Source organism: Stegostoma tigrinum, chromosome 12 (assembly GCF_030684315.1).
Source record: "Stegostoma tigrinum isolate sSteTig4 chromosome 12, sSteTig4.hap1, whole genome shotgun sequence".
In the NCBI taxonomy this organism is placed as follows: Eukaryota; Metazoa; Chordata; class Chondrichthyes; order Orectolobiformes; family Stegostomatidae; genus Stegostoma; species Stegostoma tigrinum.
The window spans coordinates 33,783,647-33,810,949 of record NC_081365.1 but is presented as its reverse complement, the minus strand read 5'-3'; the positions used below and the strand labels follow the sequence as shown (position 1 = coordinate 33,810,949).

Below are 27,303 nucleotides of genomic sequence, written 5' to 3'. Positions count from 1 at the left end.
TGAGAAGAGGGTTCAGAATTAGTAGAGGCCAGTGAATTGTGTACCTTCTCAGCCTCACTGTCATCAGCTTCAGCAAATGGGACAAAATCGGATTAGAGTGGGGTTCCTGAGCCACAGCAGGTGATGTTTAACACAGTGTTGACCATACTAGCCAAACCATCATCTCACAATGGCATTTAATATAGGCAAAGGATCCCTGAGCATTTTAAAAATATTCTGTTTTGATAACTGTAAATGTAAATGCCAATCGAGCAGCTGTGGAATTCCAATACTTTTCTCTCTTTCACTTCATTTCTTACAAATTTTTGTTTTCTCAAAGTTTAATAAAAGCTACTTAGTCGCATCCTTCGAGATTGCAACAGCAATTCAAACTATGCTGGAAGCACTTTCATTTAAGTGAAAAGTGTTTCAGATCTCCTGATGTGGTCTTCAATGATGTGATGATTACTAGTCGAAGTGCAAGCAACAACTAAATAAATAAAAGAATTGCTTTCAATTCAAGTCAGCAAAATCTACCATTTTAAATGGTTATTTTGAAAAATGCTACTTTTCTAAGAACAAACCACAAGGATGGCAGAATCTTTCAGAATAATTGAGGATGCAGGTCACTGTTTCTGGATCATATTCAGTTCTGCTAGTCTTCATGCAACATCCTCAATGCATTCTTCTCAGATCAGATAAAACTGGATGCACAGATTTGCTTTAGTGCCCTTAAAGAAAGAAGTCCATGATCTGAAAATTGTCTCTTGTATTAAAAGTTTACTGACATCACATAAATTTTACTAACATCCTAGGCTGACAGAGGAACAATCTGCCATCTGGATGTCATTTTTACTCAGGATGTCAACGAAAAGGTAATAAATTTAACACTGAGGCCTGAACCATTGGAATATCTGTACAAAATTTTAATGACTCAGCTCCTGTCAGATGGAAATGTGGCAGGACAAAACCTCTTCGATTGTGTCCAAGACTGAAGATCTTAGAATTGATCCTTATGACCAGCAAAATTCATAGGCCATGATCCAGCTAGCCTGGACCTCCAAAGCTGGCCCAACCAGATTCTGTGAAAGGGTTCTTAATTCATATGATTCCCACAGGCCCTGTTGCTATCGTAGGTACACTTCCCGAACTGTGCATGTTGGAAATCTAAATGCTCATGTTGTGTTTAGTGAAAGGTTTTCCAGCTCACCTCCTCTTATATGTATTGAGGTGGAAAACATATGTAGGAGGCCAATCCAGTTACTGAAATTTACTTTGGATTTGCCTGGACCCAGCCTTGTTGGGGTGAAACAAAGTGCCCACTTGGAGGCCAATATTCCTCACCCTACGCCAATACCAACTTAGCGTCCATTGCATGCACCAAAAGATACAGCACTGATTAGATCTGAGATTGAAGACAGTCAAACATCATCTTCTCACATGTTTCTGTGTGAAGTGGGTGGATGTTCTGCCTATTATAAAAGGAAATTCTGGGAGGTTTCAATCCAGTTCCTTAAAAAAAAATTGGAGACTCTAACATTCTGCAAATTCATCATGAATTTAATGAATTTCATAACTGTTCATAACTATATATTCACTTAAGTGTTATAATGTTTGTAATACTTACTGGAATCTGCATTTAACCTGAAAATTCCAAGCAATGAAATCAAGTTTACAAATTATTGCCCCACCCAAATACCGCTTTTTATATTGACTCCAAAAGCAATTGACGAAGTGGAATATATGGGGCCAATTTTAACTCATGCAGAGCCATGCACATGAACAGAGGTAAAACAGGCCCCATTCTGCTTGGGGGTAACTCAATAGGAACACAAACCAATGAATTTTAGTGAGCAACATAGAACAAAAACAAGAGTTGCTGGGAAAGCTCAGCAAGTCTGGCAGCATCTGAAGAAAACATCAGAGTTAACACTTCAGGTGCAGTGATCATTCCTCAGAATTTTCTAATTTAATAGAATTACAGTTTAAAAAATAGTTAAATAGTTTAATAGAATCCTTAGTGTGGAAAGGAGTCATTCAGCCCATTAAGTTTGCACCAAATCTCTGAAGAGCATCCCACCCAAATCCTGTAACCATAAATTAATCATGGCTGACCCAGCTAGCCTACACATCCCTGGATACTACAGGACAGTTTAGCATGGTGAGCCTGCATATCTTTGGACCGTGGGAGGAAACCCCTACAGATACAGAGAGAACATGCAAACTCCACACAGGCTGTCACCCAAGATTGGACTAAAACCTGGGTTCCTCATCTTGTGAGGCACCACTGCTCCATCCTGTCATGATAAGAATCACAATGGCCAGGCCCAGTAATCACAGAAGAACCTGTTCAGTCTCCTAGTAGCAGAGAAACCTTCCCTAATTAAGGGTGAAGGTGGTAGATATGGGATTCTCAGCCACCTGGATTTGAATGACAATCGACCTTATTAATGAGCTGATTGACAACCACTATTCCTAAACCCATCACAATTCACTGGCAGTTTAGAGATTAAATTTGAGCCATATGACTTTCCTTCAACATCCAGACACTTGGCAAACCCCATCAGATTTTCTGGCAGCGTTCCAGGCAGGAATTAATGTCTCATTATCAGACACTCTGTGCCCTCCTGACAGTAATGGCATTGGCAAGAGAAGATCACTAAAAGCTATCCTGTTGCCTTTGCTTCTGATGTCCCTACCACCCTCAGCCATGATCTCCACACTATGAACCCCATCTCCCCCAAACCACCCTTGGCCACAATAACAAATCTACCCATGTCCTCAAGTGTTAGCAAGTCTGGCAAGTCTGTAGAGAGACAGACAAACAGAGCTAAGGGGCCAAAGCGTGGGGAAGAAACCTGACACAGAAACATAGAATCTAGAAGCAGCTGTAGGCCATTCAGCCCTTCGAGCTTTACTGCCATTCAATACGATCTTGACTGATCCTCTATCTCAATGCCATATTCCTACTACCTCCCCATATTGCTTGACACCTTTAAAATATAGACATTTATCTATCTCTTTCTTGAACATAATCAGTGACTTGGCCTCCAAAAACTTCTGTGATTAAGAGTTCATTCCCCATCACAATCCTAACTGATCTACTCTGTATTCTGACACAGTGTCCCTTGGTTGCAGAGTTCCAAACCATGAAAAGCATCCTTCTTATATCTAGTTTTCCCAGCTCTGTTTGAATTTTATAAATTCAGTCAGATGTTTTCTCATCCTTCTAAACTCTAGTGAATACAGGACTAATCAAACCAATTTTCCCTCACTGGACAATTCTGCCATCCCCAGTATCAACCTATTGAATCTCTGCTGCATTCCCTGTATGGCAAATATATCCTTTCGTATGTAGGAAGATGAAAACTGCACACAACAGGTAAGGCAATAACATATATGTAGAAATATTTGATTCTAAAATTCTACAGACTGAAGCAGCTCCTGCAGATTGGAGGGTGACAAATGTAATCTCACAATTTAAAAAAGGTAGGGAGCGAATAAACAGAAAGTTGCAGACCAGCTAGCGTAACATCAGCAGCAGGGAGAATGCTAGAACTTTTTAAAATAAAAGACATGATAAAAGAACTCTTGGAAAGAATTAATAGGATTGGACAAAGCCAGCATGGGTTTATGAAAGGCAATTCATAGTTAACAATCTACTGGAGACTTTTGAGGGTGTAACTAGCAGAATACATGTATACACATGTTTTACTTCTGAACTCAAATCCTCTTGCAATGAAGGTCAACATACCATTTGTCTTCCGAATTGTTTGCTGCACCTGCCTGATTACTTTCATTGACTGGCGCACAAGGACACACATATCACTTTGTACATTCACGTTTCCAAATATATCACCATTTAAACAATGCTCTTCCTTTATTTTCTTCACACTGAAGTGTATAACTTCAGAGTTAGCTACATTTTACCGCAAGTGCCATTTATTTGTCCACTCACTCAATTTGTCGAAATCACCTCACCTCTTCCTCACAACTCACAGTCCTGCCTAGTTTTGTGTCATTAGTAAACCTGAAAATGATGCATTTGGTTCCCTCATCCAGATCATTTATATACATTGTGAATATCAGTATCCAAGCACTGATGCCTGCAATATCCCACGAGTCAATGCCTGCCCTTGGGAAAATACTCACTTATTTCCACACTCTGATCAAAAATTGGTTGATAGACAGGAAACAATGTGAATATATTAAGCCCATCTCATGGAATTTATCTCTGCCAGCTACCCCATTATGAAGAACCTTCTGAAAAACCATACATACCATATCCACTGGTTCTTCCTTATCCACCTTACTAGTTTACAAATATTGTCAAATTTTTTTTAAAAATTCTGAACGGGCCTTAAGATGCATCCAGTGGGCTTTAACACTGCCTCCCAGTTGCTAGCATTTTTAAAATTGACAACAGTCCCAGAGGATAATAAAATGTGAGGCTGAATGAACACAGCAGGTCCAGCAGCATCTCAGAGCACAAGTTACAGTATTTTTCATCTGGGCAGCCCAAACAATACTAGATATGTTACTGGGGCACAGCAGTTGAGTTCACCATATTTTCTCAGTGGACAAGAGTCATGGAGATGCTGCTTGGCCTGCTGTGTTCAATCGGCCTCACATTTTATTATCTTGGATTCTCCAGCATCTGCAGTTCCCATTATCACTGATACAACAGTCCCAGAGGAGTTGTGATCCCAAGAAGAGAAGTCACATTAACAGTTTGTCTTTCTCCATGCATACAGTCAGCTCTGCTGAGTTTCTCCAGCATTCTCTATATTTGTTTCAGATTTCCAATGTCTGTGGTATATTGCTTTTACAGGGTATGAGATAAGACTGGTTTAAAAACATTACAACTGAGGGAAACAGAACTGAGCAAAATCAACTTGGCTTCCACATATTCTGAAAATACGATTTATGTTCTATCCTTTAAAGAAAACGAATGAATGTACTATGAACTTTCCCCTATGTTGCAATGTGCGCTCATTGGCCTGTTAACTCAACAGGCTGACATTTAATCTGGTTATTTTTGAGGACTACGAGTGAAAAAAAAACTGACAAAAATATTTTCAATCTCTACATGGAGTTATTTTAGATTTAATCTTCCATTGGTGAAAGCGTTCATGGTACACATTGAAAGGAAAGCCAAAAAGAACTACAGGGTTATGCTTTTAAACGCGGTGTAGCTGGAGAGGCACTGGCATGAAATGAGAGATTGGCGATTACTTTGAGGCTGTGACAGCTGTTGGTTGCAGAAGCCAGCTGCCCCCACCCCCAGGCACACTCAGTCCTATGGAATGTGCCCTTTGATGGCAATAACAGGCGACACCATTCGGGCAGTATCGATGTTTACTTATTTAATTTTAAAAAGAAGCTTACCGTTTCTTTCAAGACAGCTTTCAGAGAAAAATAAATTAAACTCCCTGATCTTCCCATCAGTCGGCAGTGAAACAAAAACGTCAGAAAATGTTTGAACGTGGGTCTTACCTGGATACTAAAGCGTATCTTGTCACCAAGAACACTCCGAGCTGCACACGGCCAGGGAGATCCTGACACAGGGCTGTCTGCCTGCAATGTACAAAGAAACTGACGCCGCACGGACAAGTGACAATTCAGCAACCAAAAATAAAACCGCTCAACATTCCTTCGTTTTCTCTTTTGTTTTAATCTTATTTAAATCCTTCATTGATTAATAATTTAATATAACTAACGAATATTGAACTTTTTTATTTATTTGAACCATGTTTATATAGGATCTGCTCAACTGCAGTTGGTGACATCAGTGTTATTTCAGTCACACAAATAAATCAGACTTAATCTTGTGATGGGCTCAGATTTCAGAATCTAACAAAAGCGTGTCAATATCCTTCGATAAACGCTCGTTGTTCACCTGATTGCAATGTACTGTTAAAGCATTCAGAAAACTTGGTGGGAAGTAATGGAGACAATATTATAAATGATTTGACAATGCAAATGAGACCCTGTAAAGACGACACCATTAGGAGTGCAGATGGAAGTGATACTTGTCAGTATTTCTCAGGAATAAAACAGAAACTGAAGGCGTGAACTGCCAGCACTAAGGCCCAAGGATTGTTTCGACCGCGTGGGGGCAAGTCTCTCACTTCGTTAATGCATTCTAAATCAGGATGAGTTTTCAGAGGTTTGTATTCCGACCCTGTACCCTTTTGATTGTAGTTTAGTTTCAGAGTTTTCACTTTCCCTTACCAGAAAGTTATCATTTTTGTAATTTTTTTCCTATGTTGGAAAATAGCCACAAACGACATTGTGCAAGGGCAGATAGCATCACTTGTAACAAACTTATGGTAATTTAATGTATAGTCTCAGAATGTATTCTTACAGCTAAATCCTCATAAGTCATTCAGTAGATGAAGACAGATCCACGGCTCATTGTCTGCTGAGGGGCATGATTGCCATTGCCTTCCCTCCCAAGAGGCAAAGGAGGGGACAGATCTCTAGCCAGAGTTAGAGTTGAGCATGGTAAACAAACAGGAGGCTGAGTGTGTGGGGTGGGTGGGTGGAACCTCCCTTTATCTGCAGCTCCCCCTACCCCACATCCAGTTCTGAAGAAGGGTAATACCCAAAACATTCACTTCTTTCCTCCTGATGCTGCCTGGCCAGTTGTGTTCTTCCAGCCTCCTGTTGGTATAACTTGGATTCCAACATCTACAGTTTTTATTGTGTCTTAGAATCGAGCTCATTCTGTCAGTGATATTCAAAATACTTTTCTGATGAAGGGTCTAGGCCCGAAACATCAGCTTTTGTGCTCCTAAGGTGCTGTTTTGACTGGTGTGTTCATCCAGCTTCACACTTTGTTATCTTCTATTCAGAACACTAGCTAGTTTCCTAGGTGAGCTAGCTAACCTTGCAAACGAACTAACTAGAATTGAGTTGGATTCATGACTGGTCTGTGATTAACCAATTTTTTTTTAATCTAAAAAAAATTATAGTGGTTTGAAATGAAAAATAAAGCTTTTCAGATTCTATAATTCTTTGACACGTGTGATGGAATCTTGTACTCCTGGAAGTGGTGAGCACAGAATGGCAAGGGTTCCTGAGGTAATGGTGTAGTCAAACTCTGACCCCTTCCCACCTCCCCCAAAATTAAACTCTAAGCAGGAATGACCAATGTCAACCTTCCAACTCTGCTGCTAACTGAGACTGGGGTCAAGGCCTTCTGGCTGACTGGGAGCTCTCACTGGGTACGACTTCCAGAGCTCACCTGGAAGATGCATTGTGGATCTTTCATTGGGATTGCAGCTGCCTTACCAAGACCTTCAACATCTCACAAAATTCACCAAAAAAGAACAAAACAAAAACAGAAATTGCCAAAGAAACTCAGCAGGTCTTGCAATATCTATGGACACACAACAGAATTAACATTGCAAATCTTGAGGGCCTTTGAAACATTAACTCTGCTTTCTCTCCACAGATGCTGCCAGGCCTGTAGCATTCCACAATCTATTTCTGGCTTTGTTTGTTTCAGATTTCCAGTGTCTACAAATCTTTACAAAACCCAAAAGAACTGCGGATGCTGTAAATCAGGAACAAAAACAGAAGTTGCTGGAAAAGCTCAGCAGGTCTGGCAGTATCTGTGAAGGAAAGAATCAGAGTTAACATTTCGGGTCTGGTGACCCTTCCTCAGAACATAAGGAGGCTGAGTGAACGACGGACTACATTGACCCGGTTAGCTTCAGATAATATTACGATTCAGTTACACACTTAGGTCCTATTGAATACATCATGGAAAGCTTATGGTTTTCAAAGCTACGTTTTAATGTAAGTTCAGGATTCAGCTGCTGCAGCCACAAACAGGTGTGGATTTTACTTCAAACGTCGGGCCTCACGATTATTTTCTCCCAAGGCTCTGCCACCTGCTTCATTCCGCACAATGCCTTCTTCTCTGTCATATCTTTCACCAGTTAGCACATGGTTTCTCATATCACCACTCAATATTATTATTACAGAAACACATGTACACTCTGCTTGTTCTCTGAACAGCATCCACTAGCAGTGGTCTCTTCTTGATTGATACAATCACTAACCTCCCTCATGGCTCTTTTTTCACCATACTCTAGGCATGCACTTTCTAATCAATATCTCCCCATCTTGCATTTATTAGTTTCTTCTTGCTCTCAACATTTACATAGGATGTAGAAGTCTCATGTATCAGCAGTTTCCTCTGTCGGTGATACAATTCTCATTCACTCACTCATTCGGACAAGGCACAAACCCAATAGAAGGGAAAAGGGTAAAACTGGAAGATGCAAAGTGTTGTCAAAATTGGAGCAGCAAGTACTGGAGCTCCAATCACTCCTCCAGAACTGGTAGTGTACGAAAAATGGAAACACAGTACCTCCTTGCAGCAAGGCCTTGGAGATTATTGCTTTCACTCCTTCATAAATATCTGGGAAATGTATAAACACATTCCTTTGCTCCATGCAATATGCATTGCAATGTCTTTCATTTGCAAATGACTAGCCTTTCAATCCTGGCCTTTATTTCATTTCTCCATTTCATTTTCAGCAGCAAGACCTCCCTGAAAAATACATCTTGGAAGAGGTGAATATTTCTGAGGAAGACTGTCATCCTTTGATCCATCATGTATTCCATTACTCTCGAATGCCAGCAAAGAGATTGATTGTCATAAGATGAGTTAAATGGGACAACACATGGTGAAACACAAAGCGCTGGTGAACATCCATAGTAATTCAGGTAGGGCCAATGAGAAGATAGGCAGCAATGGAGCCCACGGAAAGAGAGACAGTTGGACAGACAAAGAGATAGATACTGGTTAAGCCAGGGAGAAAGAAAAGCTGAGAATAGGGACCATGAATAGGTTATAATGGGTTGGCAGCCCTGAAAGCATGACAGGGCTATGGGCATGAAAAGCAGCAAATGTGAGAGTTGTGCCCTCTCTCAGGATGGTGATACTGTTCTCAACCACCGCAGTACCAGCTGAATTCTTGTGGTCTGCAGGAGGTCCATACAGGCTCAACCTCAGAGGTGTTGCTGATCACAAAGTACCTCAAAGGTTCCCATTAGGGCCATAACAGTGCTCTACCAGCTCTGTTGAAGTCATTGGGGTTGCACATGTTAGGAGTGATAGAATTACGAATGCCTGCCAGTTAAATTATCACTATGGAAGTGAAAGAATTCACACAGTAGTATGTTTAAATTTTGAATAAATACTTTGATTACAGTTGAAACTTTGGTATATGTTTTCTTCTCATTAAATTCTTAGTTTGTTTTGTCAAAATTTCTTTGACAATGAGATTGACAGATCAGTCAAATCCTCCATACAGTCATCTTAAAATCATGTCTTCAGTTACATCATTATGATTTACATGAGTTTCATGAAATCACAGTTTCAACCATGTGATCAGATGCTCAAGAAATGAATGAATCTTTTGTGTCATTATCGAAAGGTCCAATGATGTAATGAACAAATATTCAGGTTAAGGATTGATAAGTGAGATAGGTTAAGTGAGATAGTGTGCAAAATGATCAGAGATGTAGTTAGAATGGACAGCCAGAGACTTTTTCCTAGGGTGGAGGTAGCTATTATGAGGGGACATAGTTTTAAAGTGAGTGGAGGTAGATATAGGGGAGGTATCAAAGGTAGGTTCTTTTTTCAGAGAGTGATAGGGGTGTGGAATGCATTGCCGGAGAGGATAGTGGAGTTGGCCTCATTAGGGGCATTTAATCGGCTATTAGCTAGGCATATGGATGATAGTATAAGGCGGGGTGGAACTTAGATAGACCTTAGGTTTAGGGTAAAAGTTTGGCACAACATTGTGGGCCGAAGGGCCTGTACTGTGCTGTACTGTTCTATGTTTTATGTTCTATGTTAAGCACTAAAAGTAGAAAAGTATTTTTAGCACTGCATCTCATGTACCACAGACTAGAATTGTACCTATTGGAAGAGGAAAGGAACACTTTCCTGCAACTATGAAGGTTGACAATGATTTGTACAGATATCAATGAGAACCTGAATAATTGGTGTCCTGACAGCTCTGCCATTGCTTTTTATGCTCAATTTAATACAAAGGTGGCAAATAAATGGGGCAATGCATATTCAAAGCATTGCATTCATATTAGTCAACAATCAGTTAGGAATGTCTGTAAAATTCAAAATTAAAGCATTGATAAGGTGAACCACACAAATCAACAGTTCCAGTTCATTCAAAGAACTAGTCTTCCTCTCCCTTTCTCTCCTCATATTTGCTGTTCTGGGGGGATGAGATTTGAAAGTCATTCTGCCAGCTCCCTACCACACATTGCTACTTCTGGAATTTCCCACTCAAGGATCCCATTTTACATTCAGGCACTGTAAGATTAGAACCTTAGGCACTGCAGTTCAGATTGCTCTCTTCAGCAATCAAAGACCAGCAAAACATTTCCACTGCTATATTTTCTATGTGACATATTTTTGTGACTGACTACATGCCTCAGTATCAGTTGATAAATAAAGTGACAGACATGACTCAACAGGAACACATTTGTTGTCAGCTTTAATCATAAACAACACCTCCAGTTTAACTCTCCTCTACTCACACAGTTTTATCATATGTAATGATGGTGAGGATGACCTCTCTTACAGGAGATAAGAGTTTATCCCTCTAATAAGTCCAGCTTGGGCTGTTTCCCCTTTACCACATTATGCCACAATCCAAGGTGAAGTATTGCAGCATTCCAAGTATGAATAAATCTTGCATTAGCAACATGTATCAATTCTGTGTGTCAGAACTGCTCACACACCATACTGTTAAAGTCAAACTAAGTGGTAGCTTGTATATTGGGAATGCTGTCTTATAGTTATGCATGTGAAACAATCACTGGTCCATTGATTGCCTGGTATGGCTGCACCAGATAGTGTTGTAGGAATGCCAAGGTGACCCAACACATTAGTGAAAAGTTAGAAGGAAATATTGTGGCAAACATTCTTGTGAAACTATTGATGATAATGGGAACTGCAGATACTGGAGATCCAAGATAATAAAATGTGAGGCTGGATGAACACAGCAGGCCCAGCAGCATCTCAGGAGCACAAAAGCTGATGTTTCGGGCCTAGACCCTTCATCAGAGAGGGGGATGGGGTGAGGGTTCTGGAATAAATAGGGAGAGAGGGGGAGGCGGACCGAAGATGGAGAGAAAAGAAGATAGGTGGAGAGGAGAGTGTAGGTGGGGAGGTAGGGAGGGGATAGGTCAGTCCAGGGAAGACGGACAGGTCAAGGAGGTGGGATGAGGTTAGTAGGTAGGAGATGGAGGTGTGGCTTGGGGTGGGAGGAAGGGATGGGTGAGAGGAAGAACAGTTTAGGGAGGCAGAGACAGGCTGGACTGGTTTTGGGATGCGGTGGGTGGAGGGCAAGATCTGGGCTGGTTGTGTGGTGCAGTGGGGGGAGGGGACGAACTGGGCTGGTTTTGGGATGCGGTGGGGGAAGGGGAGACTCTACATCGCCGAGGCCAAACGCCAACTCTCTGACACCTCCTCCTACCGCCCCCTTGATCATGACCCACCCCCGAGCACGAAACCATCATCTCCAACACCATTCATGACCTCATCACCTCAGGGGACCTCCCACCCACAGCCTCCAACCTCATTGTTCCCCAACCCCGCACAGCCTGTTTCTATCTCCTTCCCCAAAATCCACAAACCCGCCTGCCCTGGTCGACCCATTGTCTCAGCCTGTTCCTGCCCCACCGAACTCATCTCCACCTATCTGGACTCCAATTTCTGCCCTTTGGTCCAGGATCTCCCTACCTATGTCCGTGCCACCACCCACGCCCTCCACCTCCTCCAGAACTTCCAATTCCCTGGCCCCCAACACCTCATTTTCAGCATAGACGTCCAGTCCCTATACACCTGTATTCCGCATGCGGATGGCCTCAAGGCCCTCCGCTTCTTCCTGTCCCGCAGGCCCGACCAGTCCCCCTCCATCGACACCCTCATCCGCCAAGCCGAACTCGTCCTCACCCTCAACAACTTCTCTTTCGATTCCTCCCACTTCCTACAGACAAAGGGGGTGGCCATGGGCACCCGCATGGGCTCCAGCTATGCCTGCCTCTTTGTGGGTTACGTGGAACAGTCCCTCTTCCGCACCTACACAGGCCCTAAACCCCGCCTCTTCCTCCGTTACATTGATGACTGTATCGGCGGCGCCTCTTGCTTCCCAGAGGAGCTCAAACAGTTCATCCACTTCACCAACACCTTCCACCCCAACCTTCAGTTCACCTGGGCCATCTCCAGCACATCCCTCACCTTCCTGGACCTCTCAATCTCTATCTCAGGCAACCAGCTTGTAATTGATGTCCATTTCAAGCCCACCGATTCCCACAGCTACCTAGAATACACCTCCTCCCACCCACCCTCCTGCAAAAATTCTATTCCCTATTCCCAATTCCTCCGCCTCTACCGCATCTGCTCCCACGATGAGGCATTCCACTCCCGCACATCCCAGATGTCCAAGTTCTTCAAGGACCGCAACTTTCCCCCCACAGTGGTCGAGAACGCCCTTGACCGCTTCTCCCGCATTTCCTGCAACACATGCCTCACACCCCGCCCCCGCCACAACCGCCCCAAGAGGATGCCCCTCGTTCTCACACACCACCCTACCAACCTCCAGATACAACGCATCATCCTCCGACACTACCGCCATCTACAATCCGACCCCACCACCCAAGACATTTTTCCATCCCCACCTTTGTCTGCTTTCTGGAGAGACCACTCTCTCCGTGACTCCCTTGTTCCATCCACACTGCCCTCCAACCCCACCACACCCGGCACCTTCCTCTGCAACCGCAGGAAGTGATACACTTGCCCCCACACCTCCTCCCTCACTCCTATACCAGGCACCAAGATTACTTTCCATATTAAGCAGAGGTTCACCTGCACATCTGCCAATGTGGTATACTGTATCCATTGTACCTGGTGTGGCTTCCTCTGCATTGGGGAAACCAAGCGGAGGCTTGGAGACCGCTTTGCAGAACACGTCCACTCGGTTCTCAATAAACAACTGCACCTCCCAGTCGCAAACCATTTCCACTCCCCCTCCCATTCTTTAGATGACATGTCCATCATGGGCCTCCTGCAGTGCCACAATGATGCCACCCGAAGGTTGCAGGAACAGCAACTCATATTCCGCTTGGGAACCCTGCAGCCCAATGGTATCAACGTAGACTTCACCAGCTTCAAAATCTCCCCTTCCCCCACGGCATCCCAAAACCAGCCCAGTTCGTCCCCTCCCCCCACTGCACCACACAACCAGCCCAGCTCTTCCCCTCCACCCACTGCATCCCAAAACCAGCCCAGCCTGTCTCTGCCTCCCTAACCTGTTCTTTCTCTTACCCATCCCTTCCTCCCACCCCAAGCCGCACCTCCATCTCCTACCTACTAACCTCATCCCACCTCCTTGACCTGTCCGTCTTCCCTGGACTGACCCATCCCCTCCCTCCCTCCCCAACTATACTCTCCTCTCCACCTACCTTCTTTTCTCTCCATCTTCGGTCCGCCTCCCCCTCTCTCCCTATTTATTCCAGAACCCTCACCCCATCCCCCTCTCTGATGAAGGGTCTAGGCCCGAAACATCAGCTTTTGTGCTCCTGAGATGCTGCTGGGCCTGCTGTGTTCATCCAGCCTCACATTTTATTATCTGTGAAACTATTGAGACTGGATTTCATGAAGCACTGTGTTTCCTGATTCCCTCACTAAAAAATCTTGGGAAGCCTGCCCAACAGAATGACAAGTCAAAACGTTTGATGCAAAAGGATCCCCTGCTTTGCATATTCCAGATCAGAGGAGATATATAACAGGTATCTGCATCAATGTTGTTCATTGTAGCCCCAAGGTTTTACGCTCGTTCCTTCTGATCAATGCTTATAAACAGAGTGGTTGAGTTCTGGGACACCCCGATATCATCTTTGACAGAGTTGATCGGTATTTCGCTCTGAATTTAAAATTGGAAAAACAATGCATTCATGATCAGCAGATTTGTCAGCAAGCAAAAACAATAAACAGCAACAAAACGTTTTGGGTGTAAACCCTTTCTCAGGATTTTGGTGGATATGTATTCAAAATGTTGAGACATGAATTGGACTTTAAACATGGTACCATCTGCATTGCTTTTGTGCTCCTGAGATGCTGCTTCGCCTGCTGTGTTCATCCAGCTTCACACTTTATTATCTTACATTTAAAAGGCATCTGGATGGGTATATGAATAGGATGGGTTTTGAAGGATACGGGCCAAATCCAGCAATTGGGATTAGATTAATTACAGATATCTAGATGGCATGGACAAATTGGACAGAATGGTCTGTTCCGTGCTGCTCATCTGTATTGACTCTGAGCCCAGAGGACAATGGTGGCAAATCAAGCGGAAAGTGATGCTACTATCTTCCACCCGGTCACCACAACATCTGGGATTTCTCATCCAGAGTGACAGCAGTCCTTCACTGCATCCAACAAATATTAATCAATACATTGAAAAAAAATGCAATTGATGGGAATATTTGCTGCAACCTCTCCCAGCCTCTGCTCCATAGCAACTCTGGGCTCTCAGAAAGTCTCATCTTTTATTCTTTGTATCACGTAATGAACATATTTTTTAGCAACATATTTCACGAAGTCTTTTCAAATTATTCAAAGATGGTAAAAGAAATAGACTCTATTCTAAATTTTATGAGGATTGAAGAGAGCTAAATTATGCTAATTATTTTGAGAAATCTTTTGTGTTACATGCCTATGTACAATGGATAGATCTTGTCTGACTTCTCAGGTGGATGGAAAAGATTCCACGATCGGGGTATCCTTCCCTGATGTCCAGGCCACTATTTAACCAATGTTATTAAGCCAGAAGTCAGTCATTATGTCATTGTTGTTTGTGGGAGCTCTGTCTATACTTCATTGGCTCTTTATTAGCTCTGAAGAGGGCTCTGGGAGGCCCTGACATTGTGTCTGATGAAATACAGGCATTATATTTTTTCCTTCTTCTTGGGAACTGCTTGAAAAAGATACTTTCAGTTGGTTTCTTGCATTTATAGCTTCTTCTAGTGTGTATTCTATTCTAGGTGTATTAACAGAGGTATGTCCAAGGACTGCTTTTACCACTAACTTCATAATAGAGTAGTCACATTGTACAGCAGATGATCAGTGGAACAGAAGTACCACATTCATTTGTACTTCTGTGCCTCTCTGCATCAGTTGTGTAAAATGAAGTGTTTATGTGGAACCGGAGGGAGGTAGCCAGCTTTTTATTTCCTAAAGGGAATTTCTGCGATTTCATCTATTGTGCTTTACCTCCTTGTGAAAGTGTTGCACAATGCTTAGTGATGTAAAGCTGGGCCTGAAATACTTCCTCAATTGTTTGAGAATTTGAGTCAGACTTTATTAATCATTGAAAAAAGGAGGATGAGGAAACATGCCACACGAACCCTAAACGATATCCGCTGAGCTTGAAAATGTTGTGGTAAATTCTCCAGTCCTCCTCCTCCTCTGCCCAATACAGAGTTAAAGTACAGCTTTTCTAACATACTGGAATGTAGCCAATGCCCACAGCTGTTTACAGAGGGCTCCAATTGAGCTGGCATGTCCTGAGCTGACCGGAGCACCCCACCACCCAACATTTAGTGATTTTATTTCCAGAACAGGAACGGGGCATTGGCTGGCATCTCATCTGAGTGCATTAGAAGGGAGGTTTAGCTCTGTTTAATGATCAGCAGCTTGCTTTTTGCCAAATTCCCAACCTGAACAAACATGTCATCTGGAAACTGCTGCTTACTAAATTACATACTCTAAGAATGGAGCCCTGGTCCAGGTGGGGAATGAAATTAGCAGGGAAGGCCGAAGGATTCCTTGTGAGCCTTAGGAAGAAGGTATTGAGGATAGACAGGAAACAACATCACACGCTGCAGTATTTAGTCACTACAGTAATTTGTTTTCATACCTTGGATAAATATTGTTTATTTCAAAAATATACTTTATTCATAAAAATAACTTTATATCCACATAGTCACAAATGCAGTTTGGTTTTTACAGTGACATCTCAAGGAAACAAACAAACATTGGAGTTTGATTCTATCCAAACAAACCAAAGGCAATATAGAAGACTATATTTATATGCATTGAGGCACCAGGAGGGTCCAATAACCAAACAGATCCCATTTAAGTTCAGCAGGAAGACCTCAGATGGTGGTCTTTCCCCACTGCACCAAACTTTAGTGCATCTCTCAGCACATAGTCCTGGACCTTGGAATGTGCCAATCTGCAACACTCTGTCGAGGCCAACTCCTTGCTCTGGAAGATCAAAAAGTTTCGAGCAGACAAAGGAGAGTCTTTCACCAAGTTGATGGTCCTTGAGGTGCAGTTGGTGTTTGTCCCACTGTGCATTCTGGGAAATGGACCATACAGGATAGTGTCATGCATCACGGAGTTGCTTGGGACAAACCTTGACAATACCCACTGCATCTTTCTCCAGACTTCCTTCGCAAAGGCACAATCCAGTGCAGATATGCAACAGTCTCAACATCCCTCCCACACCCACAGCTGCTTCGAGGGCAGCGTGCGGTGGTGCAGACCAGCCACAATTACATGAAGGATTTCACAGGTGGTGCCCTTTTCACCACCAGCCAAGCAATGCCTTGGTGTTCATTGGAAAGTTCTGGTGATGAGGCTTTCTGACAAATAACTTTAGCTATCTGCTCAGGGAACCACGTGACAGGATCCACCCCCTCCTTTTCCAGCAGGGTCTCAAGGCACAACATGCTGACCACTTCCTGATGGACTTGTGGTCAAAGATTTTTTTCTTTGCAAATTTCTCCACGAGAACTCCTTGGAGCATTCTGCGGCAACGAGACCAGTTCCATCCTTCACAACAACAGGGATAGGTAGAACCTCAGCACGTAGTGACACTTGGTGACTGCGTACTGCGGGTTTACACACAGCTTGATGCAACCACACACAAAGGTGGTCATCAGAATAAGGGTAACATTGGGTGTGTTCTTCCCCCACTTATCCAGACTTTAGTCCAATGCAGACATGGTCCATCTTAGAGACCTCGAGATGAAGTGGAAGGCGGCTCATGTAACTGCAACAGCGCAGTTGCACCCTGGAAAAATATTGGAAAGGATACTTGTTCTACAGTGGTGTCTTCCTGCCTGATTCAAGTTTTGCTCAGCTTTGGTTGTGCTCAAGCAGACACTCCTCAGTACTGCCGACAGTTTTATAAAAATGCTTGGGAATTTCTAAGAAGCCCTTACTAAATCAGCAGGTGCTGAAGTCACTTTTCAGAATTAATCTGTTTAATCGTATTACCTACCAGATGACAGTGAGCAGGCTGAGAGGCATACGCTAAGGCTAGATATGTTATGTATTCATACATGGGAGTGTTTAAAGTAGAGAGGACTGGGGTTCCATCATCAAAGAAACAGATTTCCTGAAGCATTACTCCACTATAAGTCCTGTTCTTTAAAGTCTATTGACCATTTGTTTCACAGTATAGATGCACATGAATCGTGGAAAATAAACATTTGTATATAAGGAGGTATTCAACTTCTGTATATTGAGTTAGAAATGTGTAAGGGTCAGCTTTGGGGATATTCTGTTCGTTAAACATGGTTAAAAAAAGGCTTAAGCTGTCAGCGTGAGTTAAAAAGATAATAAAATGTGGGGTTGGATGAACACAGCAGGCCAGGCAGCATCTCAGGAGCACAAAAGCTGATGTTTCGGGCCTAGACCCTTCATCAGAGAGGGGGATGGGGAGAGGATTCTGAAATAGATAGGGAGAGAGGGGGAGGTGGATCGAAGATGGTTAGAGAAGAAGATAGGTGTAGAGGAGAGTATAGGTGGGGAGGTAGGGAGGGGATAGGTCAGTCTGGGGAGGACGGACAGTTCAAGGGGGCGGGATGATGTTAGTAGGGAGGAAATGGAGGTGCGGCTTGAGGTGGGAGGAGGGGATAGGTGAGAGGAAGAACAGGTTAGGGAGGCGGGGACGAGCTGGGCTGGTTTTGGGATGCAGTGGGGGAGGGGGAGATTTTGAAGCTTGTGAAATCCACGTTGATACCTTTGGGCTACAGGGTTCCCAAGCAGAATATGAGTTCCTGCAACCTTCAGGTGGCATCATTGTGGCACTGCAGGAGGCCCAGGATGGACATGTCGTCTAAGGAATGGGAGGGGGAGTTGAAATGGTTCGCGACTGGGAGGTGCAGTTGTCTATTGTGAACTGAGCAGAGGTGTTCTGCAAAGCGGTCCCCAAGCCTCCATTTGGTTTCCCCGATGTAGAGGTAGCCACAACAGGTACAGCAGATGCAGTATACGACATTGGCAGATGTGCAGGTGAATATCTGCTTGATGTGGAAAGTCATCTTGGGGCCTGGGATGGGGGTGAGGGAGAGGTGCGGGGGCAGGTGTAGCACTTACTACAGTTGCAGGGGAAAGTGCCGGGTGTAGTGGGGCTGGAGGGGAGTGTGGAGTGGACAAGGGAGTCACAGAGAGAGTGGTCTCTCTGAAAGATACATTCGTTAGACTATTTTAATTGACTGGCTATTTGGTGTTAGTTTAAAACAAAACTACTAATTGTCATTTAGTTAGAGACTATGACCTGAGGCCACAGCCACAGAGTGAAGTGATGATTGTTTAGAACTAGAAAAGGACGAATTTGTTCAGTTGGAGGGTGAGGAATCTGTGGAACTCATTGCCAAACACAGCTGTGGAGGCCAAGCCATTGAGTGTTCTCAAGACAGAGACCATTAGATCCTTGGAAAGCAAGGGGAGTGACGGCTACAAGCAAAAGGCAGGAGAATGAGGTTGAAAGACACATCACCCAAGATCAAATGGTGGTGCAGATTTGATGGGCTAAAGGGCCTAATTCTGCACTATATCTTATCGTCTTATGGTCTAGTTCATTCACTTAGCCTAAAGCTTCTTGAAGCCTCCTTACATTCTTCTCATAACTTACATTCTACCCAATTTGTTGTCATCAGCAAATTTAGAAATGTTACAATTTGTCCAAACAACCAAATCATTTACATATATTATGAATAGTTATGAACCTAGCTTTGACCCTTGCAGTGCCCCAACAGTAACAGTCCCCCATCCTGAGATTGACCCATTTATTACTATTATCAGCTTTCTGTCAATTAACCAGTTTTTGGTCCATACCAGTGTATTCTTTGAAATTCCATGCACTCTCATTTTACTTACTAACCTCCTGGGTGGGACCATATCAAAGGTCTTCTGAAAATCCAAATGCACTAGATCCATTCATTTTCCTTTGCCTATGCTGCGTTTAACATCCTCAAAAACTACATCGTTTGTCAAACATGATTTCCCTTTCATAAATTCATGGCAACTCTGCTCAATTGCCCCCTTTTTAAAAAAATGGTCAGTTAACACATCCTTTACAATAGATTCCAACATTTTCTCTACTGCTGATGTCGCGCTAACAGCTCCATAGCTCTCCATGCTCCCTCCCTTCTTAAAAAGTGGAGTGATGTTGTCAATTCCAATCAGCAGAAATCTTCCTAGGATATGTAGAATCATGCATGTAGAAAAATGCATCCATTTCTCTTTCTTTATTGTTGCTTCATTCAATATCTAGGATTAAACTCATATCATAAACTCATGTATCCCGAAGATATATCAACACTCAATCCAGCTTCTTTTTCAAGCAGTACCCATTACAAATACTAATTTTTTTTAATCTCCTCAATTACAGAAGTCACTTGGTTGCTAGCATTTCTGAGGCATTTTCTGTATCTTCTTCTATGAAAACAAAGTAACTGTTTAGTTTCAGAGATAATAGGAACAGCAGATGCTGGAGAATGTGAGATAGCAAGGTGTAGAGCTGGATGATTAACAAGCATTAGTTATGTTTTCCAAGAGCATATAATTATGTATGAGATGTGTGTGCACAATTATTATTTTGCTGTTGTTATTTCTTTAATAACTCTTTTAATTTTAATTTAAGAGGTGAGACAGTAGTTCAGGTTCACACAACTAAATATCAGGTGAATAATTTAAACGTTATTGCACAGTATTTCTATTTTAGAAGAATATAAGTAATTTCAGACGAAGTCATTAAAAAACATTGTCAATTTCTGCACAGATAAATTACTTCAGGACATTCAATAGTAATTTTGCTCTGCAGGTTGTTTAGATGAAAATGATTGGGAGCCATTAAGTAAATTGTTTGATCCCAATTATCTTCCTCCTTAATCACTTTCTTATATGGAGAGTAACTTACAACAGTTTGAAGGTTTCTCTAATTTATCATTATTGCTTTCAGGACCAGTAGGATAGTTTAGATGCTGAACAAGACTACGCATGGTTACTTTGAATGCTGCATTCAGAATGCTGAGATCGCATTGTATTTCTTTAGGTGTATTGAAGAGCACAACCAAATTGAAAAGCCAGCAGTAAGCAGCATACAGTGATAAAGCATATAATAGGAAACAATCATATTGGTGTTCAAAGTCCTTTCTATTCATTCATAGGATGTAGGTATCTCTGACATGGTCATCCTAATATTCTGCGTTTGCCAGGTCAGAGCAGGAAAGTGAACATTTCAGGCCAAAACCCTTTGTCAGGACTTCCCGCTCTTCGGATGCTGTTTGACCAGCTGTGCTTTTCCACATTTATTGGCCCTGGCTTCCAGCATCTGCAGTCCTTAATGCATTCTCCAGTTTGATTTATCCCACAGGAAAGCAGAGATGACACTAGTTCAAAGCTAATGACAAATTTATTTCTAGTACTTACAACTATAATATTCTTGAACTTATAAGACTTATAGGATTTCAACACGCACACATAGTCACACACAGAAGACATATATTTTCCCTGGAAGTTTCTCTGCAAATTAACATGCTATCACCACCCATAGGCTAAAGCAATTCAGCACAATTGCATTGATCAGAGAATTGATGAACATAATCAAGCTCAGATCAATCAAACCATTGGCCACTATTCCTAGCCATTTTTGAGATAACTGAACAGCTTATACAGCCATTTCAGAGGAAAGTTAAGGTTTAATCATAATGCTGCGAGTCTGAACTAACTTATAAGCCAGGTCAGGTCTGAACTGGAGATTTTCTTCCACAAAGCACATTAGGGAATCAATTTTTTTCTAATAACAATCCGGGAATGGAATGGGTGGTGTACGGATGCCAGGTCTTTCTTTTAGTTTGATATATATTTATTAAGCAAATTTACATTTCCCAACTGCCACAGTAGAATTTGAAGTTAAAGTTGCAATTCAGCATCCAGTAACTGTTGGGAAATATTAACAACTGACAGCATCTGCCAACATTATTCTAGTGAGTCAAAATCTATTTATTTCATTTGTCTAGTTTTCTCTGCTGCTGACACGCCTGTTTAGATAAGTAAATTCTTTAGTTAAACCATGGATAGAAGGGATAAACAAGAGTAAAACATTCAAAATGATCTGACCGATATATTTTAACAGGGAAACTATCAGTCATGAAATATCCAAATATTTCAATCAATATAATTAAATTTTGTAATTATAAAGGTGAGATTACTGTCCTAGTCACATTATTTACAAATTCATAATTGCTGATTAAACAGTGTGTTACTGAAAAAGCGTAACCCTAATTTGGAGCATTATCTATGGTTTAACTAAATATTCATTTTTCATTAATGGCTTAATTGGCAGCTTAATTGGATGGAATATGAGCTGCCCACAAATTTTTAATGAACGTATCTACACAGGCGTGTCAGCAGCAGAGAAAACTAGACAAATGAAAGAAATAGATTTTGATAGTTCTATTCAATGTCTTCTCCTTAAATTTTTATGTACTATGTATCCAGCTGTGCCAGGACCACCTTAAATTTTGGAGGCATCATGACATTTAGAAAACCTATTTTCTTTACTCTATTTTTGTTCTGTGAAAATGATATTTTCTTCCAACAGAGAGGCTTTAAAATAGAGTACTCATGAATTTGTATGAATAGACCCATTTACAAAGTAAAAACCAAAAGAACTGCAGATGCTGTAAATCAGGAACAAAAACAAAATTGCTGGAAAAGCTCAGCAAGTCTGGCAGCATCTGTGATGGAGAAAGCAGTTAACGTTTTGGGTCCGGTGACCCTTCCTCAGAACAGATGGTGGCTGGGAAAACATCAGTTTATATACAGAAAATAGGGAGGTGGGGGAGGGTGTAAACGATAGGATAGCACCCAAAGAGAGAAAAAGACAGTTGGACAGACAGAGGAGTTGGTAATGATCAGGCTGGGAGGGTGAGTAGTTGTTAATGGGGACTGTTAGTGACTAACAACGGGGGGACACCCCCTGTCCAACTGTCTTTCTCTCTCTGTTTGGGCTCTATCCTATCGTTTACTCCCTAGCCCACCCACCTCCCTATTTTCTGTATATAAACTGAAGTTTTCCCAGCCACCATCAGTTCTGAGGAAGGATCACCGGACCCGGAACATTAACTCCGTTTTCTCCTCCACAGATGTTGCCAGATCTCCTGAGCTTTTCCAGCAACTTTGTTTTCGTTCCATTTACAAAGCGTCCTTGGGACTTTCTTCTATTGTGAAAACTTCTCCATGTTACATCTAAGTAGGATGAAGTAGAAATCAAGCTGAGATGCTAAGCTACTTGTCAGAAGTATCGTAATCTAATGTGCATAGTGTGAAAAGTTGTGAAAAATTGAGATAGCACCCTGCTGCAATTTTGGTTTCAGAATCATATTTTGATAAGTATTTGTGAAATATACAACAGTATAAACAGAGCAGTAAAATAATTTGTCTTTGATATCAAAGATAATAAAATGTGAGGCTGGATGAACACAGCAGGCCCAGCAGCATCTCAGGAGCACAAAAGCTGACGTTTCGGGCCTAGACCCTTCATAATAAAATGTGAGGCTGGATGAACACAGCAGGCCCAGCAGCATCTCAGGAGCACAAAAGCTGACGTTTTGGGCCTAGACCCGTCATCTGATGAAGTGTCTAGGCCCGAAACGTCAGCTTTTGTGCTCCTGAGATGCTGCTGGGCCTGCTGTGTTCATCCAGCCTCACATTTTATTATCTTGGATTCTCCAGCCTCTGCAGTTCTCATTATCACTGTCTTTGATATCTCTTGTTTTGAGTGCCTCAAGGAATGACAAGAGGTGAACCATCGTTAATGATCTCTTCATTCAAACAGTGATGATTAATGTTTTAACAAAGATCTCTAGCTCAGGTTGCAGTTGGAGTAGTTGGTTGGTTGGGCGAGCTGAGTGGTTTTTCATGCAAATGTTTTGTCTCCCTTCTCGGTGACATCATCAGTGCTGTGTGGCCTCCGTCGAAGCGCTGTTGTTCTGTCCCACACTGAACTTACATGGACCGGTCTGTCATAGTGGGCAGTCTTGTTTCCAGTTTTGTACCGTAGTGGTATGTAGATGGGGTCTGTTTCAACATGTTTGTTAATTGCATCAATAGTTGAAAACCAGGCCTCCAGGAATTCTTGTGCTTCTCTTTGTCTCACATGTCCTACTTCTGTACCTTTGTCGCAGTTAACTTATTTCAAATTGAGGGACAAAATTACAGTAGGAGGACGAGTGAGACAAAGACAAGCACAAAATTCCTGGAGACCTGGAAACATAGCTACAGATCACCTCTGCTGTTGATCACGGTTAGAACTGTGTAGAAATCCATTAACTGACAGGTTTTGATCCACAAATGCCATCTACTGTAGAAACATTTTGTACATTATTTTGCAGAACTGCATTTTTGCTTTTTGTTGAAGGACGTTTTGCAGTCAATTTTATTAAGTAACCCACCATTGTGATTAGCTAAATTGACATCAATATTGGTAAAATGGCAAGTTAGCGTGTTTTCTGTATCAGAAGAGTGGATTTGTATGTTTCCTAGCAAACTTTCCATCTTCCAGAAGCAACTTTACAGTACTGTAGTTTGATGTTGGACTTCCACCTGAATTGTTTTCATCAATCCCTTTGAATTGAGGTAGTGTGCAGCCATTAAATGAATTTAGCATTGACTTAATACATTGCTCCTTTCCTTCTGGAGTAATATTTAAGGAATAATTACAATAGCCACAAAAGAAATAACAAGGTTGTCAAACAAGTTAACAAATACTTAATGTAAAAGAGTTTAGCAAATATTTTCTAAAAATGTTTCAAAACGGCTTCAGGATGAAAATTACATCAGCGGACATGAAACCGTAATGAGAAAAAGTGTTCACTCAAACAGAAGATTGGTTAAATATTTCTGTTAAATTGTTTGAGTGGACTGAGAGTCAATCCTATCTTAACTAAGATTATATAACCCAAAAGAGTTGGTTTGTCTCAAGTCTGGAGCCAAATTCTGTATCATCTGGATGTCAGTCATACCAGAGGTGTTAGTTTCCTTTGTATCACTTTCCATCTTTCTAATGACCAGTATAGAGGAATGAGAGTCATTTTCTATATATCTGTCTTTTGTTATGAATTAAAGGAGAAAGAAAAGTCTTATAACATAATGGAGCATTTCTGTGGACAGCATAGAGATTTTCTTTAGTACTGTATTTGTGCTGTTCAGTGATTTAAGTGTCTTTTTGTATTCCTGAGTATTAATTAATGCATTAACACATATCTCTGATACCTTCCCAGTGACTCGGCTGATGTACAAAGAGGCGCCACAGAGAAAATAATCTCAAACATGACATTGGAAATACTAAATGTACTCATGATTAGAGAAATATTTATTTGAGAAAGCTGATTTATGGCAATTAGAAACATAAATGCTTAATTTTGAAAAATGTATATTTTAAAATATATTTTAACAACTAGGCTCATTTTAGAACAAAGAAAATTACGGCACAGGAACTGGCCCTTTGGCCCTCCAAGCCTGTGCTGATCCAGATCCTCTGTGTAAACCTGTTGCCTAATTTCCATGGATCTGTATCCCTCTGCTCTCTGCCCATTCATGTATCTGTCTAGATACGTTTTAAATGATGCTATCGTGCCCGCCTCTACCACCTCCACTGGCATCGCGTTCCAGGCTCCCAGCACCCTCTGCGTAAAGAACTTTCCGCACATATCTCCCTTAAACTTTTCCCCTCTCACCATGAACTTGTGACCCCTAGTAATTGAGTCCCCCACTCTGGGAAAAAGCTTCCTGCTATCCACCCTGTCTATACCCCTTATGATTTTGTAGGCCTCCATCAGGCCCCCCCTCAATCTCCGCCTTTCTAATGAAAATAATCCTAATCTACTCGAGCTCTCTTCATAGCTAGCGCCCTCCATACCAGGCAACATCCTGGTGAACCTCCTCTGCACCCTCTCCAAAGCATCCACATCCTTTTGGTAATGTGGCGACCAGAACTGTATGCAGTATTCCAAATGTGGCCGAATCAAAGTCCTATACAACTGTAACATGACCTGCCAACTCTTGTACTCAATACCCCGTTCGATGAAGGAAAGCATGCCATATGCCTTTTGACCACTACATTGACCTGCATTGCCACCTTCAGGGTACAATGGACCCGAACACCCAGATCTCTCTGTGTATCAATTTTCCCCAGGGCTTTTCCATTTACCGTATATTTCGCTCTTGAATTGGATCTTCCAAAATGCATCACCTCGCATTTGCCTGGATTGAATTCCATCTGCCATTTCTCCACCCAACTCTCCAATCTATCTATGTTCTCCTGCATTCTCCGACAGTCCCTTTCACTATCTGTTACTCCACCAATCTTAGTGTCATGTGCAAATTTGCTAATCAGACCATCTATACCTTCCTCCAGATCATTTATGTGTATCACCAACTGTGGTCCCAACACGGATCCCTGTGGAACACCACTGGTTACAGTTCTCCATTTTGAGAAACTCTCTTCCACTACAATCTGTCTCCTGTTGCCCAGCCAGTTCTCTATACATCTAGCTAGTACACCCTGGACTCCATGCGACTTCAGTTTCTTCATCAGCTACCATGGGAAACCTTATCAAACGCTGAGGCGTTTATAAGGAGTGGTGCACCTTCTAGCTTTCCATCTTTAGTTCTTTCATTCAGAAAGACCCAAAAGTCCCACTATTAAAGCATTTTTTTTTATTGATTAGTCCAGGCCATACTCTAGTCCATGGAAAGGAAGCAAAAGCTGTGAAATTAGCTGTTTAAAAAAATAATATTTTGTTATAGTCAAAAAAAGGGACATGGTAATTCAATTCATTGCAACAGGTATTTTGGTCATTCTGCAAAGTAAGAAGAGGAATTTCTATTTATTATTATGTTCTTTTGCTCATAAGAGGTGTTAAAATCTGTATACTAGGTGTGGTCACACAACAAAATGTTGGTCAGGCATTATCTTTTAACCAGCAGAGAGAGCCACTAACCAGTTTTCTTACTTAAAGTTGCATATTGTATGAACATTAATTTTAGCAGAAACTGATTGCCATAAAAATTTGAGTTCAAAACAAATTCTGTTTACTTGGGAAATCTTTTGAGAGCTTATTATCACGAGGCCTTGAACAATGATGCAGACTATTTGTTGTATGCCTTAAACAACAACAACACCAAAAATACCATTCCCCACCTCCCTAACCTGTTCTTCCTCTCACCTATCCCCTCCTCCCACCACAAGCTGCACCTCCACTTCCTAACTACTAACCTCATCCCGCCCCCTTGACCTGTCCGTCCTCCCGGACTGACTTATCCCCTCCCTACCTCCCCACCTACAATCACCTCTAATGGCTCTATCCCTGCCTCTTTAACTTGTCTGTCTCCTCTCCACCTATCTTCTCCTCGATCCGCCTCCCCCTCTCTCCCTATTTATTTCAGAACCCTCTTCCCCCTCCCCCTTTTCTGATGAAGAGTCTAGGCTGGAAACATCAGCTTTTGTGCTCCTGAGATGCTGCTTGGCCTGCTGTGTTCATCCAGCTTCACACTTTATTATCTCCCATTAACCACATTGCTGTTTTGAGGAATCTTGTGGTGGATGTATTGTCAATAAGCTAAGTGGCAGCCATTTCATGGATCATACTTCAGGGCAATGCCTTCACTAATCACAGTAAATGTGCCTGGTTTAAATTTTAAGTATAATTTGACAGTTAACTATCATCTATCATTTACAGGTATACTCTCCGTGGTAGTGCTTCTAACCCATCAATATGCTTCTCTCATATTGTATAAGTGTACGATGTTTGGTTTCTCCTACAGTGGTGATTCTTGTTAATTGTCCTCATGAGTTCTAGATGAAAAACCTATGACAAAATGTATCTTTTTTCAGAAATTCTCAAACATGTATTCTTTCATGCATTATATCCTGAGTTTTATTTTGGACTTAGAAAAAGTACACAAATAGTGGT

At 42.0% G+C, this 27,303-nt stretch overlaps 1 protein-coding gene across 2 annotated transcripts in view; it reads right to left on the bottom strand.

Annotated features, from left to right (window-relative positions):
• Positions 1-5,602, bottom strand: part of dusp27 (dual specificity phosphatase 27) — a 40,400-nt gene extending 34,798 nt beyond the window's left edge. Inside the window, exon 1 of one of the 2 annotated variants that reach the window (XM_048540675.2) lies at positions 5,476-5,602. Coding sequence is in view for 1 of the 2 variants with exons in the window: in XM_048540674.1 (XP_048396631.1) it covers positions 5,368-5,424 (57 nt within the window). In the remaining variant the exon portion in view is untranslated. The other variant, XM_048540674.1, reaches the window with a different exon arrangement.
• Between the last annotated feature and the right edge of the window lie 21,701 nt (positions 5,603-27,303).